The following is a 17,503-nucleotide window of genomic DNA, read 5'->3' on the forward strand; positions in this document are numbered from 1 at the left end:
TATCCAATACAAACTTAAAAATGCCAATGGCCTCATACAAGACGACGTCTCCTCCCAGAATCTTGGTGAGGATATACTTGTCATCCTCAGTACAAGCTTCAGAGAAGAGCCGTTCTCTGATGTCCCCAAGACTGAGAAATCCTCATGCTCAGTATAAGCTTCAGAGAAGAACCGTTCTCAGATGTTCTCAAGACTGAGACATTTAATAAAAAAATGCCTAAAGCTTCAGAGAAGAATCGTTATCTGATGTCCTACGGACTGAGACATTCTCATCCTCAGTACAAGCTTCAGTGAAAAAACCGTTCTCTGATGTCCTGAAGACTGAGACATTCTCATCCTCAGTACAAGCTTCAGAGAAGAACCGTTCTCTGATGTCCTGAAGACTGAGACATTCTCATCCTCAGTACAAGCTTCAGAGAAAAACCGTTCTCTGATGTCCTGAAGACTGAGACATTCTCATCCCCAGTACAAGCTTCAGAGAAGAACCGTTCTCTGATGTCCTCTAGACTGAGACATTCTCATCCCCAGTACAAGCTTCAGAGAAGAAACGTTCTCTGATATCCTGAAGACTGAGACATTCTCATCCCCAGTACAAGCTTCAGAGAAGAACTGTTCTCTGATGTCCTCAAGACTGAGAAATTCTCATCCCCAGTACAAGATTCAGAGAAGAACCGTTCTCTGATATCCTCAAGACTGAGACATTCTCATCCTCAGTACAAGCTTCAGAGAAGAACCGTTCTCAGATGTCCTCAAGACTGAGACATTCTCATCCTCAGCACAAGCTTCATATAAGAACAGTAAACTGATGTCCTCAAGACTGAAACATTCTCATCCTCAGTACAAGCTTTAGAGAGGAACCGTTCTCTGATGTCCTGAAGACTGAGACATTCTCATCCTCAGTACAAGCTTCAGAGAAGAACCGTTCTCAGATGTACTCAAGACTGAGACATTCTCATCCTCAGTACAAGCTTCAGAGAAGAACCGTTCTCTGATGTCCTCAAGACTGAGACATTCTCATCCTCAGTACAAGCTACAGAGAAGAACCGTTCTCTGATGTCCTGAAGACTGAGACATTCTCATCCTCAGCACAAGCTTCAGAGAGAAACCGTAAACTGATGTCCTCAAGACTGAGACATTCTCATCCTTAGTACAAGCTTCAGAGAAGAACCGTTCTCAGATGTCACAGGACTGAGACATTCTCATCCTCAGTACAAGCTTCAGAGAAAAACCGTTCTCTAATGTCCTCAAGACAGAGACATTCTCATCCTCAGCACAAGCTTCAGAGAAGAACCGTTCTCTGATATCCTCAAGACTGAGACATTCTCATCCTTAGTACAAGCTTCAGAGAAGAACCGTTCTCAGATGTCCTCAATACTGAGACATTCTCATCTTCAGCACAAGCTTCAGAGAAGAACAGTAAACTGATGTCCTCAAGACTGAGACATTCTCATCCTTAGTACAAGCTTCAGAGAAGAACCGTTCTCAGATGTCCTCAAGACTGAGACATTCTCATCCTCAGTACAAGCTTCAGAGAGGAAACGTTCTCTGATGTCCTTAAGACTGAGACATTCTCATCCTCAGTACAAGCTTCAGAGAAGAACCGTTCTCTGATGTCCTCAAGACTGAGATATTCTCATCCTCAGTACAAGCTTCAGAGAACAACCGTTCTCTGATGTCCTCAAGACTGAGACATTCTCATCCTCAGTACAAGCTTCAGAGAAGAACCGTTCTCTGATGTCCTCAAGACTGAGACATTCTCATCCTCAGTACAAGCTTCAGAGAAGAACCGTTCTCTGATGTCCTCAAGACTGAGACATTCTCATCCTCAGCACAAGCTTCAGAGAAGAACCGTAAACTGATGTCCTCAAGACTGAGACATTCTCATCCTTAGTACAAGCTTCAGAGAAGAACCGTTCTCAGATGTCACAGGACTGAGACATTCTCATCCTCAGTACAAGCTTCAGAGAAAAACCCTTCTCTGATGTCCTCAAGACTGAGACATTCTCATCCTCAGTACAAGCTTCAGAGAAGAACCGTTCTCAGATGTCCTCAGGACTGAGACATTTTCATCCTCAGTACAAGCTTCAGAGAAGAACCGTTCTCTGATGTCCTCAAGACTGAGATATTCTCATCCTCAGTACAAGCTTCAGAGAAGAACCGTTCTCAGATGTCCTCAAGACTGAGACATTCTCATCCTCAGTACAAGCTTCAGAGAAGAACCGTTCTCAGATGTACTCAAGACTGAGACATTCTCATCCTCAGCACAAGCTTCAGAGAAGAACCGTTATATGATGTCCTTAAGACTGAGACATTCTCATCCTCAGTACAAGCTTCACAGAAGAACAGTAAACTGATGTCCTCAAGACTGAGACATTCTCATCCTCAGTACAAGCTTCAGAGAAGAACCGTTCTCAGATGTACTCAAGAATGAGACATTCTCATCCTCAGTACAAGCTTCAGAAAGAACCGTTCTCTGATGTCCTCAAGACTGAGACATTCTCATCCTCAGTACAAGCTACAGAGAAGAACAGTTAACTGATATCCTCAAGACTGAGACCTTCTCATCCTCAGTACAAGCTTCAGAGAAGAACAGTTAACTGATATCCTCAAGACTGAGACATTCTCATCCTCAGTACAAGCTTCAGAGAAGAACAGTAAACTGATGTCCTCAAGACTGAGACATTCTCATCCTCAGTACAAGCTTCAGAGAAGAACCGTTCTCAGATGTACTCAAGACTGAGACATTCTCATCCTCAGTACAAGCTTCAGAGAAGAACCGTTCTCTGATGTCCTCAAGACTGAGACATTCTCATCCTCAATACAAGCTACAGAGAAGAACCGTTCTCTGATGTCCTGAAGACTGAGACATTCTCATCCTCAGCACAAGCTTCAGAGAAGAACCATAAACTGATGTCGTCAAGACTGAGACATTCTCATCCTTAGTACAAGCTTCAGAGAAGAACCGTTCTCAGATGTCACAGGACTGAGACATTCTCATCCTCAGTACGAGCTTCAGAGAAGAACCGTTCTCTAATGTCCTCAAGACTGAGACATTCTCATCCTCAGCACAAGCTTCAGAGAAGAACCGTTCTCTGATATCCTCAAGACTGAGACATTCTCATCCTTAGTACAAGCTTCAGAGAAGAACCGTTCTCAGATGTCCTCAAGACTGAGACATTCTCATCCTCAGCACAAGCTTCAGAGAAGAACAGTAAACTGATGTCCTCAAGACTGAGACATTCTCATCCTTAGTACAAGCTTCAGAGAAGAACCGTTCTCAGATGTCCTCAAGACTGAGACATTCTCATCCTCAGTACAAGCTTCAGAGAAGAAACGTTCTCTGATGTCATGAAGACTGAGACATTCTCATCCTCAGTACAAGCTTCAGAGAAGAACCGTTCTCTGATGTCCTCAAGACTGAGACATTCTCATCCTCAGTACAAGCTTCAGAGAAGAACCGTTCTCAGATGTCCTCAAGACTGAGACATTCTCATCCTCAGTACAAGCTTCAGAGAAGAACCGTTCTCTGATGTCCTCAAGACTGAGACATTCTCATCCTCAGCACAAGCTTCAGAGAAGAACCGTAAACTAATGTCCTCAAGACTGAGACATTCTCATCCTTAGTACAAGCTTCAGAGAAGAACCGTTCTCAGATGTCACAGGACTGAGACATTCTCATCCTCAGTACAAGCTTCAGAAAAGAACCCTTCTCTGATGTCCTCACGACTGAGACATTCTCATCCTCAGTACAAGCTTCAGAGAAGAACCGTTCTCAGATGTCCTCAGGACTGAGACATTTTCATCCTCAGTACAAGCTTCAGAGAAGAACCGATCTCTGATGTCCTCAAGACTGAGACATTCTCATCCTCAGTACAAGCTTCAGAGAAGAACCGTTCTCAGATGTACTCAAGACTGAGACATTCTCATCCTCAGCACAAACTTCAGAGAAGAACCGTTATCTGATGTCCTCAAGACTGAAACATTCTCATCCTCAGTACAAACTTCAGAGAAGAACCGTTCTCTGATGTCCTCAAGACTGAGACATTCTCATCCTTAGTACAAGCTTCAGAGAAGAACCATTATCTGATGTCCTCAAGATTGAGACATTCTCATCCTCAGTACAAGCTTCAGAGAAGAACCGTTCTCAGATGTCCTTAAGACTGAGACATTCTCATCCTCAGTACAAGCTTCAGAGAAGAACAGTTAACTGATATCCTCAAGACTGAGACATTCTCATCCTCAGCACAAGCTTCAGAAAAGAACAGTAAACTAATGTCCTCAAGACTGAGACATTCTCATCCTCAGTACAAGCTTCAGAGAAGAACAGTTAACTGATATCCTCAAGACTGAGACATTCTCATCCTCAGTACAAGCTTCAGAGAAGAACAGTTAACTGATATCCTCAAGACTGAGACATTCTCATCCTCAGTACAAACTTCAGAGAAGAACAGTTAACTGATATCCTCAAGACTGAGACATTCTCATCCTCAGCACAAGCTTCAGAGAAGAACAGTAAACTGATGTCCTCAAGACTGAGACATTCTCATCCTCAGTACAAGCTTCAGAGAAGAACAGTTAACTGATATCCTCAAGACTGAGACATTCTCATCCTCAGTATAAGCTTCAGAGAAGAACAGTTAACTGATATCCTCAAGACTGAGACATTCTCATCCAAAGCACAAGCTTCAGAGAAGAACAGTTAACTGATATCCTCAAGACTGAGACATTCTCATCCTCAGTACAAGCTTCAGAGAAGAACAGTTAACTGATATCCTCAAGACTGAGACATTCTCATCGTCAGTACAAGCTTCAGAGAAGAACCGTTATCTGATGTCCTCAAGACTGAGACATTCTCATCCTCAGTACAAGCTTCAGAGAAGAACCGTTATCTGATGTCCTCAAGACTGAGACATTCTCATCCTCAGCACAAGCTTCAGAAAAGAACAGTAAACTGATGTCCTCAAGACTGAGACATTCTCATCCTCAGTACAAGCTTCAGTGAAGAACAGTTAACTGATATCCTCAAGACTGAGACATTCTCATCCTCAGTACAAGCTTCAGAGAAGAACAGTTAACTGATATCCTCAAGACTGAGACATTCTCATCCTCAGCACAAGCTTCAGAGAAGAACAGTAAATTGATGTCCTCAAGACTGAGACATTCTCATCCTCAGTACAAGCTTCAGTGAAGAACAGTTAACTGATATCCTCAAGACTGAGACATTCTCATCCTCAGTACAAGCTTCAGAGAAGAACAGTTAACTGATATCCTCAAGACTGAGATATTCTCATCCTCAGTACAAGCTTCAGAGAAGAACCGTTCTCTGATGTCCTCAAGACTGAGACATTCTCATCCTCAGTACAAGCTTCAGAGAAGAACAGTTAACTGATATCCTCAAGACTGATCATTCTCATCCAAAGCACAAGCTTCAGAGAAGACCAGTTAACTGATATCCTCAAGACTGAGACATTCTCATCCTCAGTACAAGCTTCAGAGAAGAACAGTTAACTAATATCCTCAAGACTGAGACATTCTCATCCTCAGTACAAGCTTCAGAGAAGAACCGTTCTCTAATGTCCTCAAGACTGATACATTCTCATCCTCAGTACAAGCTTCAGAGAAGTATAGTTAACTGATATCCTCAAGACTGAGACATTCTCATCCTCAGTACAAGCTTCAGAGAAGAACAGTTAACTGATATCCTCTAGACTGAGACATTCTCATCCAAAGCACAAGCTTCAGAGAAGAACAGTTAACTGATATCCTCAAGACTGAGACATTCTCATCCTCAGTACAAGCTTCAGAGAAGAACAGTTAACTGATATCCTCAAGACTGAGACATTCTCATCCAAAGCACAAGCTTCAGAGAAGAACAGTTAACTGATATCCTCAAGACTGAGACATTCTCATCCTCAGTACAAGCTTCAGAGAAGAACAGTTAACTGAAATCCTCAAGACTGAGACATTCTCATCCTCAGTATAAGCTTCAGAGAAGAACAGTTAACTGATATCCTCAAGACTGAGACATTCTCATCCTCAGTACAAGCTTCAGAGAAGAACAGTTAACTGATATCCTCAAGACTGAGACATTCTCATCCTCAGCACAAGCTTCAGAGAAGAACAGTTAACTGATATCCTCAAGACTGAGACATTCTCATCCAAAGCACAAGCTTCAGAGAAGAACAGTTAACTGAGATCCTCAAGACTGAGACATTCTCATCCTCAGTACAAGCTTCAGAGAAGAACAGTTAACTGATATCCTCAAGACTGAGACATTCTCATCCTCAGTACAAGCTTCAGAGAAGAACCGTTCTCAGATGTCCTCAAGACTGATACATTCTCATCCTCAGTACAAGCTTCAGAGAAGAATAGTTAACTGATATCCTCAAGACTGAGACATTCTCATCCTCAGTACAAGCTTCAGAGAAGAACAGTTAACTGATATCCTCAAGACTGAGACATTCTCATCCTTAGTACAAGCTTCAGAGAAGAACCGTTCTCAGATGTCACAGGACTGAGACATTCTCATCCTCAGTACAAGCTTCAGAGAAGAACCGTTCTCTAATGTCCTCAAGACTGAGACATTCTCATCCTCAGCACAAGCTTCAGAGAAGAACCGTTCTCTGATATCCTCAAGACTGAGACATTCTCATCCTTAGTACAAGCTTCAGAGAAGAACCGTTCTCAGATGTCCTCAAGACTGAGACATTCTCATCCTCAGTACAAGCTTCAGAGAAGAACAGTAAACTGATGTCCTCAAGACTGAGACATTCTCATCCTTAGTACAAGCTTCAGAGAAGAACCGTTCTCAGATGTCCTCAAGACTGAGACATTCTCATCCTCAGTACAAGCTTCAGAGAAGAAACGTTCTCTGATGTCATGAAGACTGAGACATTCTCATCCTCAGTACAAGCTTCAGAGAAGAACCGTTCTCTGATGTCCTGAAGACTGAGACATTCTCATCCTCAGTACAAGCTTCAGAGAAGAACCGTTCTCTGATGTCCTCAAGACTGAGACATTCTCATCCTCAGTACAAGCTTCAGAGAAGAACCGTTCTCAGATGTCCTCAAGACTGAGACATTCTCATCCTCAGTACAAGCTTCAGAGAAGAACCGTTCTCTGATGTCCTCAAGACTGAGACATTCTCATCCTCAGCACAAGCTTCAGAGAAGAACCGTTCTCTGATGTCCTCAAGACTGAGACATTCTCATCCTCAGTACAAGCTTCAGAGAAGAACCGTTCTCAGATGTCCTCAAGACTGAGACATTCTCATCCTTAGTACAAGCTTCAGAGAAGAACCGTTCTCAGATGTCACAGGACTGAGACATTCTCATCCTCAGTACAAGCTTCAGAGAAGAACCCTTCTCTGATGTCCTCACGACTGAGACATTCTCATCCTCAGTACAAGCTTCAGAGAAGAACCGTTCTCAGATGTCCTCAGGACTGAGACATTTTCATCCTCAGTACAAGCTTCAGAGAAGAACCGATCTCTGATGTCCTCAAGACTGAGACATTCTCATCCTCAGTACAAGCTTCAGAGAAGAACCGTTCTCAGATGTACTCAAGACTGAGACATTCTCATCCTCAGCACAAACTTCAGAGAAGAACCGTTATCTGATGTCCTCAAGACTGAAACATTCTCATCCTCAGTACAAACTTCAGAGAAGAACCGTTCTCTGATGTCCTCAAGACTGAGACATTCTCATCCTTAGTACAAGCTTCAGAGAAGAACCATTATCTGATGTCCTCAAGATTGAGACATTCTCATCCTCAGTACAAGCTTCAGAGAAGAACCGTTCTCAGATGTCCTCAAGACTGAGACATTCTCATCCTCAGTACAAGCTTCAGAGAAGAACAGTTAACTGATATCCTCAAGACTGAGACATTCTCATCCTCAGCACAAGCTTCAGAAAAGAACAGTAAACTAATGTCCTCAAGACTGAGACATTCTCATCCTCAGTACAAGCTTCAGAGAAGAACAGTTAACTGATATCCTCAAGACTGAGACATTCTCATCCTCAGTACAAGCTTCAGAGAAGAACAGTTAACTGATATGCTCAAGACTGAGACATTCTCATCCTCAGTACAAACTTCAGAGAAGAACAGTTAACTGATATCCTCAAGACTGAGACATTCTCATCCTCAGCACAAGCTTCAGAGAAGAACAGTAAACTGATGTCCTCAAGACTGAGACATTCTCATCCTCAGTACAAGCTTCAGAGAAGAACAGTTAACTGATATCCTCAAGACTGAGACATTCTCATCCTCAGTATAAGCTTCAGAGAAGAACAGTTAACTGATATCCTCAAGACTGAGACATTCTCATCCAAAGCACAAGCTTCAGAGAAGAACAGTTAACTGATATCCTCAAGACTGAGACATTCTCATCCTCAGTACAAGCTTCAGAGAAGAACAGTTAACTGATATCCTCAAGACTGAGACATTCTCATCCTCAGTACAAGCTTCAGAGAAGAACCGTTATCTGATGTCCTCAAGACTGAGACATTCTCATCCTCAGTACAAGCTTCAGAGAAGAACCGTTATCTGATGTCCTCAAGACTGAGACATTCTCATCCTCAGTACAAGCTTCAGAGAAGAACCGTTCTCAGATGTCCTCAAGACTGAGACATTCTCATCCTCAGTACAAGCTTCAGAGAAGAACAGTTAACTGATATCCTCAAGACTGAGACATTCTCATCCTCAGCACAAGCTTCAGAAAAGAACAGTAAACTGATGTCCTCAAGACTGAGACATTCTCATCCTCAGTACAAGCTTCAGTGAAGAACAGTTAACTGATATCCTCAAGACTGAGACATTCTCATCCTCAGTACAAGCTTCAGAGAAGAACAGTTAACTGATATCCTCAAGACTGAGACATTCTCATCCTCAGCACAAGCTTCAGAGAAGAACAGTAAACTGATGTCCTCAAGACTGAGACATTCTCATCCTCAGTACAAGCTTCAGAGAAGAACCGTTCTCAGATGTCCTCAGGACTGAGACATTTTCATCCTCAGTACAAGCTTCAGAGAAGAACCGATCTCTGATGTCCTCAAGACTGAGACATTCTCATCCTCAGTACAAGCTTCAGAGAAGAACCGTTCTCAGATGTACTCAAGACTGAGACATTCTCATCCTCAGCACAAACTTCAGAGAAGAACCGTTATCTGATGTCCTCAAGACTGAAACATTCTCATCCTCAGTACAAACTTCAGAGAAGAACCGTTCTCTGATGTCCTCAAGACAGAGACATTCTCATCCTTAGTACAAGCTTCAGAGAAGAACCATTATCTGATGTCCTCAAGATTGAGACATTCTCATCCTCAGTACAAGCTTCAGAGAAGAACCGTTCTCAGATGTCCTCAAGACTGAGACATTCTCATCCTCAGTACAAGCTTCAGAGAAGAACAGTTAACTGATATCCTCAAGACTGAGACATTCTCATCCTCAGCACAAGCTTCAGAAAAGAACAGTAAACTAATGTCCTCAAGACTGAGACATTCTCATCCTCAGTACAAGCTTCAGAGAAGAACAGTTAACTGATATCCTCAAGACTGAGACATTCTCATCCTCAGTACAAGCTTCAGAGAAGAACAGTTAACTGATATCCTCAAGACTGAGACATTCTCATCCTCAGTACAAACTTCAGAGAAGAACAGTTAACTGATATCCTCAAGACTGAGACATTCTCATCCTCAGCACAAGCTTCAGAGAAGAACAGTAAACTGATGTCCTCAAGACTGAGACATTCTCATCCTCAGTACAAGCTTCAGAGAAGAACAGTTAACTGATATCCTCAAGACTGAGACATTCTCATCCTCAGTATAAGCTTCAGAGAAGAACAGTTAACTGATATCCTCAAGACTGAGACATTCTCATCCAAAGCACAAGCTTCAGAGAAGAACAGTTAACTGATATCCTCAAGACTGAGACATTCTCATCCTCAGTACAAGCTTCAGAGAAGAACAGTTAACTGATATCCTCAAGACTGAGACATTCTCATCCTCAGTACAAGCTTCAGAGAAGAACCGTTATCTGATGTCCTCAAGACTGAGACATTCTCATCCTCAGTACAAGCTTCAGAGAAGAACCGTTATCTGATGTCCTCAAGACTGAGACATTCTCATCCTCAGTACAAGCTTCAGAGAAGAACCGTTCTCAGATGTCCTCAAGACTGAGACATTCTCATCCTCAGTACAAGCTTCAGAGAAGAACAGTTAACTGATATCCTCAAGACTGAGACATTCTCATCCTCAGCACAAGCTTCAGAAAAGAACAGTAAACTGATGTCCTCAAGACTGAGACATTCTCATCCTCAGTACAAGCTTCAGTGAAGAACAGTTAACTGATATCCTCAAGACTGAGACATTCTCATCCTCAGTACAAGCTTCAGAGAAGAACAGTTAACTGATATCCTCAAGACTGAGACATTCTCATCCTCAGCACAAGCTTCAGAGAAGAACAGTAAACTGATGTCCTCAAGACTGAGACATTCTCATCCTCAGTACAAGCTTCAGTGAAGAACAGTTAACTGATATCCTCAAGACTGAGACATTCTCATCCTCAGTACAAGCTTCAGAGAAGAACAGTTAACTGATATCCTCAAGACTGAGATATTCTCATCCTCAGTACAAGCTTCAGAGAAGAACCGTTCTCTGATGTCCTCAAGACTGAGACATTCTCATCCTCAGTACAAGCTTCAGAGAAGAACAGTTAACTGATATCCTCAAGACTGATCATTCTCATCCAAAGCACAAGCTTCAGAGAAGACCAGTTAACTGATATCCTCAAGACTGAGACATTCTCATCCTCAGTACAAGCTTCAGAGAAGAACAGTTAACTAATATCCTCAAGACTGAGACATTCTCATCCTCAGTACAAGCTTCAGAGAAGAACCGTTCTCTAATGTCCTCAAGACTGATACATTCTCATCCTCAGTACAAGCTTCAGAGAAGTATAGTTAACTGATATCCTCAAGACTGAGACATTCTCATCCTCAGTACAAGCTTCAGAGAAGAACAGTTAACTGATATCCTCTAGACTGAGACATTCTCATCCAAAGCACAAGCTTCAGAGAAGAACAGTTAACTGATATCCTCAAGACTGAGACATTCTCATCCTCAGTACAAGCTTCAGAGAAGAACAGTTAACTGATATCCTCAAGACTGAGACATTCTCATCCAAAGCACAAGCTTCAGAGAAGAACAGTTAACTGATATCCTCAAGACTGAGACATTCTCATCCTCAGTACAAGCTTCAGAGAAGAACAGTTAACTGAAATCCTCAAGACTGAGACATTCTCATCCTCAGTATAAGCTTCAGAGAAGAACAGTTAACTGATATCCTCAAGACTGAGACATTCTCATCCTCAGTACAAGCTTCAGAGAAGAACAGTTAACTGATATCCTCAAGACTGAGACATTCTCATCCTCAGCACAAGCTTCAGAGAAGAACAGTTAACTGATATCCTCAAGACTGAGACATTCTCATCCAAAGCACAAGCTTCAGAGAAGAACAGTTAACTGAGATCCTCAAGACTGAGACATTCTCATCCTCAGTACAAGCTTCAGAGAAGAACAGTTAACTGATATCCTCAAGACTGAGACATTCTCATCCTCAGTACAAGCTTCAGAGAAGAACCGTTCTCAGATGTCCTCAAGACTGATACATTCTCATCCTCAGTACAAGCTTCAGAGAAGAATAGTTAACTGATATCCTCAAGACTGAGACATTCTCATCCTCAGTACAAGCTTCAGAGAAGAACAGTTAACTGATATCCTCAAGACTGAGACATTCTCATCCAAAGCACAAGCTTCAGAGAAGAACAGTTAACTGATATCCTCAAGACTGAGACATTCTCATCCTCAGTACAAGCTTCAGAGAACAACAGTTAACTGATATCCTCAAGACTGAGACATTCTCATCCTCAGTACAAGCTTCAGAGAAGAACAGTTAACTGATATCCTCAAGACTGAGACATTCTCATCCAAAGCACAAGCTTCAGAGAAGAACAGTTAACTGATATCCTCAAGACTGAAACATTCTCATCCTCAGTACAAGCTTCAGAGAAGAACAGTTAACTGATATCCTCAAGACTGAGACATTCTCATCCTCAGTATAAGCTTCAGAGAAGAACAGTTAACTGATATCCTCAAGACTGAGACATTCTCATCCTCAGTACAAGCTTCAGAGAAGAACGGTAAACTGATGTCCTCAAAGGACTAACCTCAGATATGAATTAACATGTCTAAGACTCTTGTCTTGTATTGGACTAACCCCAGATATGAATTAACATGTCTAAGACCCTTGTCCTGCATGACTAACCTCAGATATGAATTAACATGTGTAAATCCCTTGTCCTGCATTGGACTAACCTCAGATAGGAATTAACATATCTGAGACCCTTGTCCTGCAATGGACTAGAAACGGCTGCACTTGTTGGTGTTATATCCCCGTTGTTACAGATTAATCGAAGCCGATTGTGATATTGTTTACCATCAGTGTATCAAACAGGAGTTGAATGAGTGACATTAATTACGTATCATTATATTAAATCGGCCATTATTGGAATCCGTCAAATCTATTTGCCAGCCTTTGTGTTTGTGACTTTGCTATTAATGAGGGCATAGTTACGGTCATAACAGGCAGGGAATTGACATAACGTTAGTAAATCAATTAGGTACATTTCATTCAGATTTTATAATTTATTTAAATAGATTGAATGTGGAGGTTTTATAAACCGTAAAAAAAGGAATTTTTGTATTCGTAAGAACTGTAATGAAAGATATGGATATGATTATTTATATGAAAAAAAAAAATGTTCTTGTTAGAATATAGAATGATACCAAAATTTAATGTTTATGTGAATGATTTAATAAGATATCAAATGAGGTAATAATTACGTATAATGAAGGAATTAAAAGCAATGATACTTTTACTCAAGGGTGCAGTGGAGTTTTGTATGCAATGGTTTTATATATATATATATATATATATATATATATATATATATATATATATATATATATATATATATATATATATATATATATATAACAATACTGAAACAAATGTTTCAAAACGTAAGAATGCCTAGCAAGGGATAGTATTAAGGTCATAATCAAATCATTTGCAATTTCTGCCTCTTTGGTTTAAGGTTTAAAGGCCGCTCAAGAATGGGAGAGGCAAGGGACAGCGAGATTGCCCTAGCTAGCAGAACAATGCCATAGAGACTGACACGCATATATATATATATATATGTATATATATATATATATATATATATATATATGTATATATATGTGTGTGTGCGTATGTATGTTTGTATGTATGTAGGTATATATATATATATATATATATATATATATATATATATATATATATATATATATATATATATATATATATGATCAGCAACCAAGGTCCCTCTCAACCTAAGCTAGGACCAGGTAGGGCCAAGCAATGGCTGCTGATAACTCAGCAGGTAGACCTATGGGCTTCCCCAAACACCCCATCCATAGCTCACAAGGTTGCATACACTGAAGAAACTATCGAATTTAAGCGGGACTCGAGCCCCAGTCCGGCAAGCGCCAGGCATGGAGGCTTCCAATCGGCCACCAAAAATCTGGAGATGATTGGAGACAAATCTACCAAGTTATGCCTGAAGGAATCTAATTTCACATTCGCTTTCCTGAATCAAGTAACATCAGCCATTTCCGGGATGTGCGAAAGTCGATCTAGGGCGAACGAGGCTTCCAGCTTCCCAGGGTAAACAGCAGTGTATATTTTGGGTATTTGATTCCCAATGCAAGACTAATATACACACCGAGTGCTCCCAAAGCAGTCAGCCGAGTCTTCGAGTATATTTGTCTTTCTCATTGAGTATAATTTGCATACTGATCTCTCCATTCCTCATGGGTTTTCCCTCACCGAATCCAGTTATCAGCCAGGTTTGTCTTTGCTAATGAGACGACTGTGGTAGTGATGGATCTCATGAATGATGCTAGTCAAGGTTTATGCGAATAATTGAATAAACTAAAAAGGGAGACACATAACTCTGGGATGTTCTAGAAACAAGTAGGGAAAGTAGAATGCTATCATACTACTTCAGCTCTTCTAGGAGAAGGACACTCCAAAATCTATCCATTGTTCTCTAATCCCCAGGAGAAGGACACTCCAGGTTTATAGGGAATAACTGAATAAACTAAACAGAGAGACACATAACTCTGGGATGTTCTAGAAACAAGTAGGGAAAGCAGAATGCTATCATACTACTCCAGCTCATTTAGGAGAGGGACACTCCAAAATCAAACCATTGCTCTCTAGTCTCTAGGAGAAGGACAATCCAAAATCAAACCATTGATCCCTAGTCTTTAGGAGAAGGACACTCCAAAATCAAACCATTGTTCCCTAGCCTCAAGGAGAAGGACACTCCAAAATCCAACCATTGTTCCCTAGTTTTTAGGAGAAGGACACTCCAAAATCAAAGCATTGCTCTCTAATCCCTAGGAGAAGGACACTCCAAAATCAAACCATTGTTCCCTAGTCTTTAGGAGAAGGACACTCCAAAATCAAACCATTGTTCTATAGTCTCTAGGAGAAGGATACTCCAAAATCAAACCATTGTTCCCTAGTCTTTAGGAGAAGGACACTCCAAAATCCAACTATTGTTCTATAGCCTCTAGGAGAAGGACACTCCAAAATCAAACCATTGCTCTCTAATCCCTAGGAGAAGGACACTCCAAAATCAGACCATTGTTCCCTAGTCTTTAGGAGAAGAAAACTCCAAAATCCAACTATTGTTCTATAGCCTCTAGGAGAAGGACACTCCAAAATCAAACCATTGCTCTCTAATCCCTAGGAGAAGGACACTCCAAAATCAGACCATTGTTCCCTAGTCTTTAGGAGAAGGCCACTCCAAAATCCAACTATTGTTCTATAGCCTTTAGGAGAAGGACACTCCAAAATCAAACCATTGCTCTCTAATCCCTAGAGAAGGACACTCCAAAATCAGACCATTGTTCCCTAGTCTTTAGGAGAAGGACACTCCAAAATCAAACCATTGTTCTCTAGTCTTTAGGAGAAGGACAATCCAAAATCAAACCATTGCTCTCTAATCCCTAGGAGGACACTCCAAAATCAAACCATTGTTCCCTAGTCTTTAGGAGAAGGACAATCCAAAATCAAGCCATTGTTCTCTAGTCTCTAGGAGAAGGACACTCCAAAATCCAACCATTGTTCCCTAGTCTTTAGAAGGACACTCCAAAATCCAACCATTGTTCTCTAGTCTATAGGAGAAGGACACTCCAAAATCGAACCATTGTTCTCAAGTCTCAAGGAGAAGGACACTCCAAAATCAAACCATTGCTCTCTAATCCCTAGGAGAAGGACGCTCCAAAATCAAACCATTGTTCTCTAGTCTCTAGGAGAAGGTCACTGCAAAATCAAACCATTGTTCTCTAGTTTTGGGTAGTGCCCTAGCCTCTGTACTATGGTCTCTCACTGTCTTGGATAAGCGTTCTCTTGCTTGAAGGTACACTCGGGCACATTATTCTATCTCATTTCACTTCCTCCTGGTTTGGTAAAATTTTTATAGTTTAAACAGAAAATGTCTATTTCAATGTTGTTACTGTTCTTAATATATTTCATTTTTCGTTGTTTTCCTTCCTCACTGGGCTATTTTCCCTGTTTGGGCCCCTGGGCTTATAGCATCCTACTTTTCCAACTAGGGTTGTAGCTTAGGAATAACACCATGAACTGAACAGAAAAGCATATGACTGTAGGATATGGTATTATTATTATTATTATTATTATTATTATTATTATTATTATTATTATTATTATTATTATTATTATTATTATTATTATCAAAAGGATGACATTACCAGCCCAATGAATGTAGCTAAATTCTTACAGAGCTGCCCCATCAAATTCAGGAAGAAAATACATTTATATTAACTAAAATAATTGAATAAAATTATAGTCAATATAAGAGATAAAAAAGATAAATCACGAGGCTGTTGTAGAGAGAGAGAGAGAGAGAGAGAGAGAGAGAGAGAGAGAGAGAGAGAGAGAGAGAGAGAGAGAGAGAGAGAGAGAGAGAGAGAGGAATACTTCAGACACGAATTCCCCAGACCTAACTTTCCGTTCTGTTGAATCTGCGAAGAAGCAACAACCGAGTTTGCTGAACATTTTACGCCAAAAGCCAAATAGAAGAAGAGATGAGGAAGTGGGATAAATAAAAAAAGATATAAGGCTGCTTCTGGAATAGTGAATTCGAGAAGCGGGGGAGGAAACATTTTTTACCTCTGCCAATGAAGTTGGAAGGAAGTTATGCTTTACCACCTGTTTGTGTGTGTGTTTGTTTGAGTGTGTGTGTGGGCGTGTGAAAGTGTGTGTATTTGTTTGTGAACAACTTTCCTAACTGGAAAAGCAGAATGCTATAAACCCAGGGGCCCCAACAGGGGAAATAGCCCAGTGGGGAAAAGAAACAAGGAAAAATAAAATATTTTTGAGAACAGTAACGTGTATTTGAGTGTGTTTGTGTGTGTTTGAGTGTGTGCGTGCGTGTGTGTATTTGTTTGTGAACAACTTTCCTAACTGGAAAAGCAGAATGCTATAAACCCAAGGGCTCCAACAGGGGAAATAGCCCAGTGGGGAAAGGAAACAAGGAAAAATAAAATGTTTTTGAGAACAGTAACATTAAAATAAATATCAAGAGATAAACATACAATAAATGAATAAATACAAGCCTATAAAAATTCACTCCTGTATCAATTTTTTTTTTCTTTTTTGTATTCTTTGGAGTTCCAAACTGCTATGGATGGCTAACTTTTTTTTTTTTTATTAACCGAGAAAAGTTTCTTCAACATTGTCGCATCAAGCAAACACAGGAATGACATGGTTAGGAACCTTAAATTCCAAGCATTCCATTTTGCTCAAATACCAGCAGATGTAAAGGTTGGTGGTGGGCTGTCCTTATTCCAGTGTAACCTCGGATGAAAGGTTTAAATGTGGGAACCTTAAAGGAATAAGTTTATATGTTTATTATTATTCTTCATTATTCTTTATTATTATTATTTTCCTCTTATAATTCTTCACCTTCACCACCACCACGACTATTCATTTATTATTATTATTATTATTATTATTATTATTATTATTATTATTATTATTATTATTATTCCTCTAATCTTTATCATTATCATTATTACTATTATTTTCATTATTATTATTATTATTATTATTATTATTATTATTATTATTATTATTATTATTATTATTATTTAAAGGTTTAAAGGTTTAAAGGTCGCTCATGAATGGCCGAGGCAAGGGACAGTGTCATCGCCCTAGCAATCAGGAAAATGCCCTAGAGACTGACCATATATTATATGATCAGTCCCCAAGCCTCCTCTCCACCCAAGCTAGGACCAGGGAGGGCCAGGCAATGGCTGCTGATGACTCAGCAGGTAGACCTATAGGCTCCCCCAAACCCCCCAACAAGGAT

At 40.5% G+C, this 17,503-nt stretch overlaps 1 protein-coding gene across 1 annotated transcript; it reads left to right on the forward strand.

Moving 5' to 3' along the window:
- The first annotated feature begins 2,427 nt into the window (after positions 1–2,427).
- Positions 2,428–13,768, forward strand: LOC137631653 (uncharacterized). Its single transcript, XM_068363524.1, has 16 exons — positions 2,428–2,530; positions 2,696–2,756; positions 3,748–3,870; positions 4,058–4,180; positions 4,864–4,998; positions 5,483–5,622; positions 6,289–6,349; positions 6,908–7,000; positions 7,403–7,525; positions 7,713–7,835; positions 8,643–8,777; positions 8,953–9,107; positions 9,241–9,385; positions 10,193–10,327; positions 10,812–10,951; positions 13,518–13,768. Exons 1-16 carry the CDS (start codon positions 2,428–2,430, stop codon positions 13,766–13,768), a joined length of 2,046 nt encoding a protein of 681 aa, XP_068219625.1.
- The last annotated feature ends 3,735 nt before the right edge of the window (positions 13,769–17,503 follow it).

This window comes from Palaemon carinicauda, chromosome 40 (genome assembly GCF_036898095.1).
Source record: "Palaemon carinicauda isolate YSFRI2023 chromosome 40, ASM3689809v2, whole genome shotgun sequence".
Lineage (NCBI taxonomy): Eukaryota > Metazoa > Arthropoda > Malacostraca > Decapoda > Palaemonidae > Palaemon > Palaemon carinicauda.

What these genes read in the sequence shown, in the direction of transcription:
- LOC137631653 (XM_068363524.1), top strand. Translation starts at nt 2,428, where the DNA reads ATGAGACATTCTCATCCTCAGTACAAGCTTCAGAAAGAACCGTTCTCT. An exon ending in GAGAAGAACCGTTCTCTGAT is followed by an intron (nt 7,001 to 7,402) that starts GTCCTCAAGACT and finishes TCTCATCCTCAG; the next exon opens with TACAAGCTTCAGAGAAGAAC. An exon ending in CATCCTCAGTACAAGCTTCA is followed by an intron (nt 8,778 to 8,952) that starts GTGAAGAACAGT and finishes TCTCATCCTCAG; the next exon opens with TACAAGCTTCAGAGAAGAAC.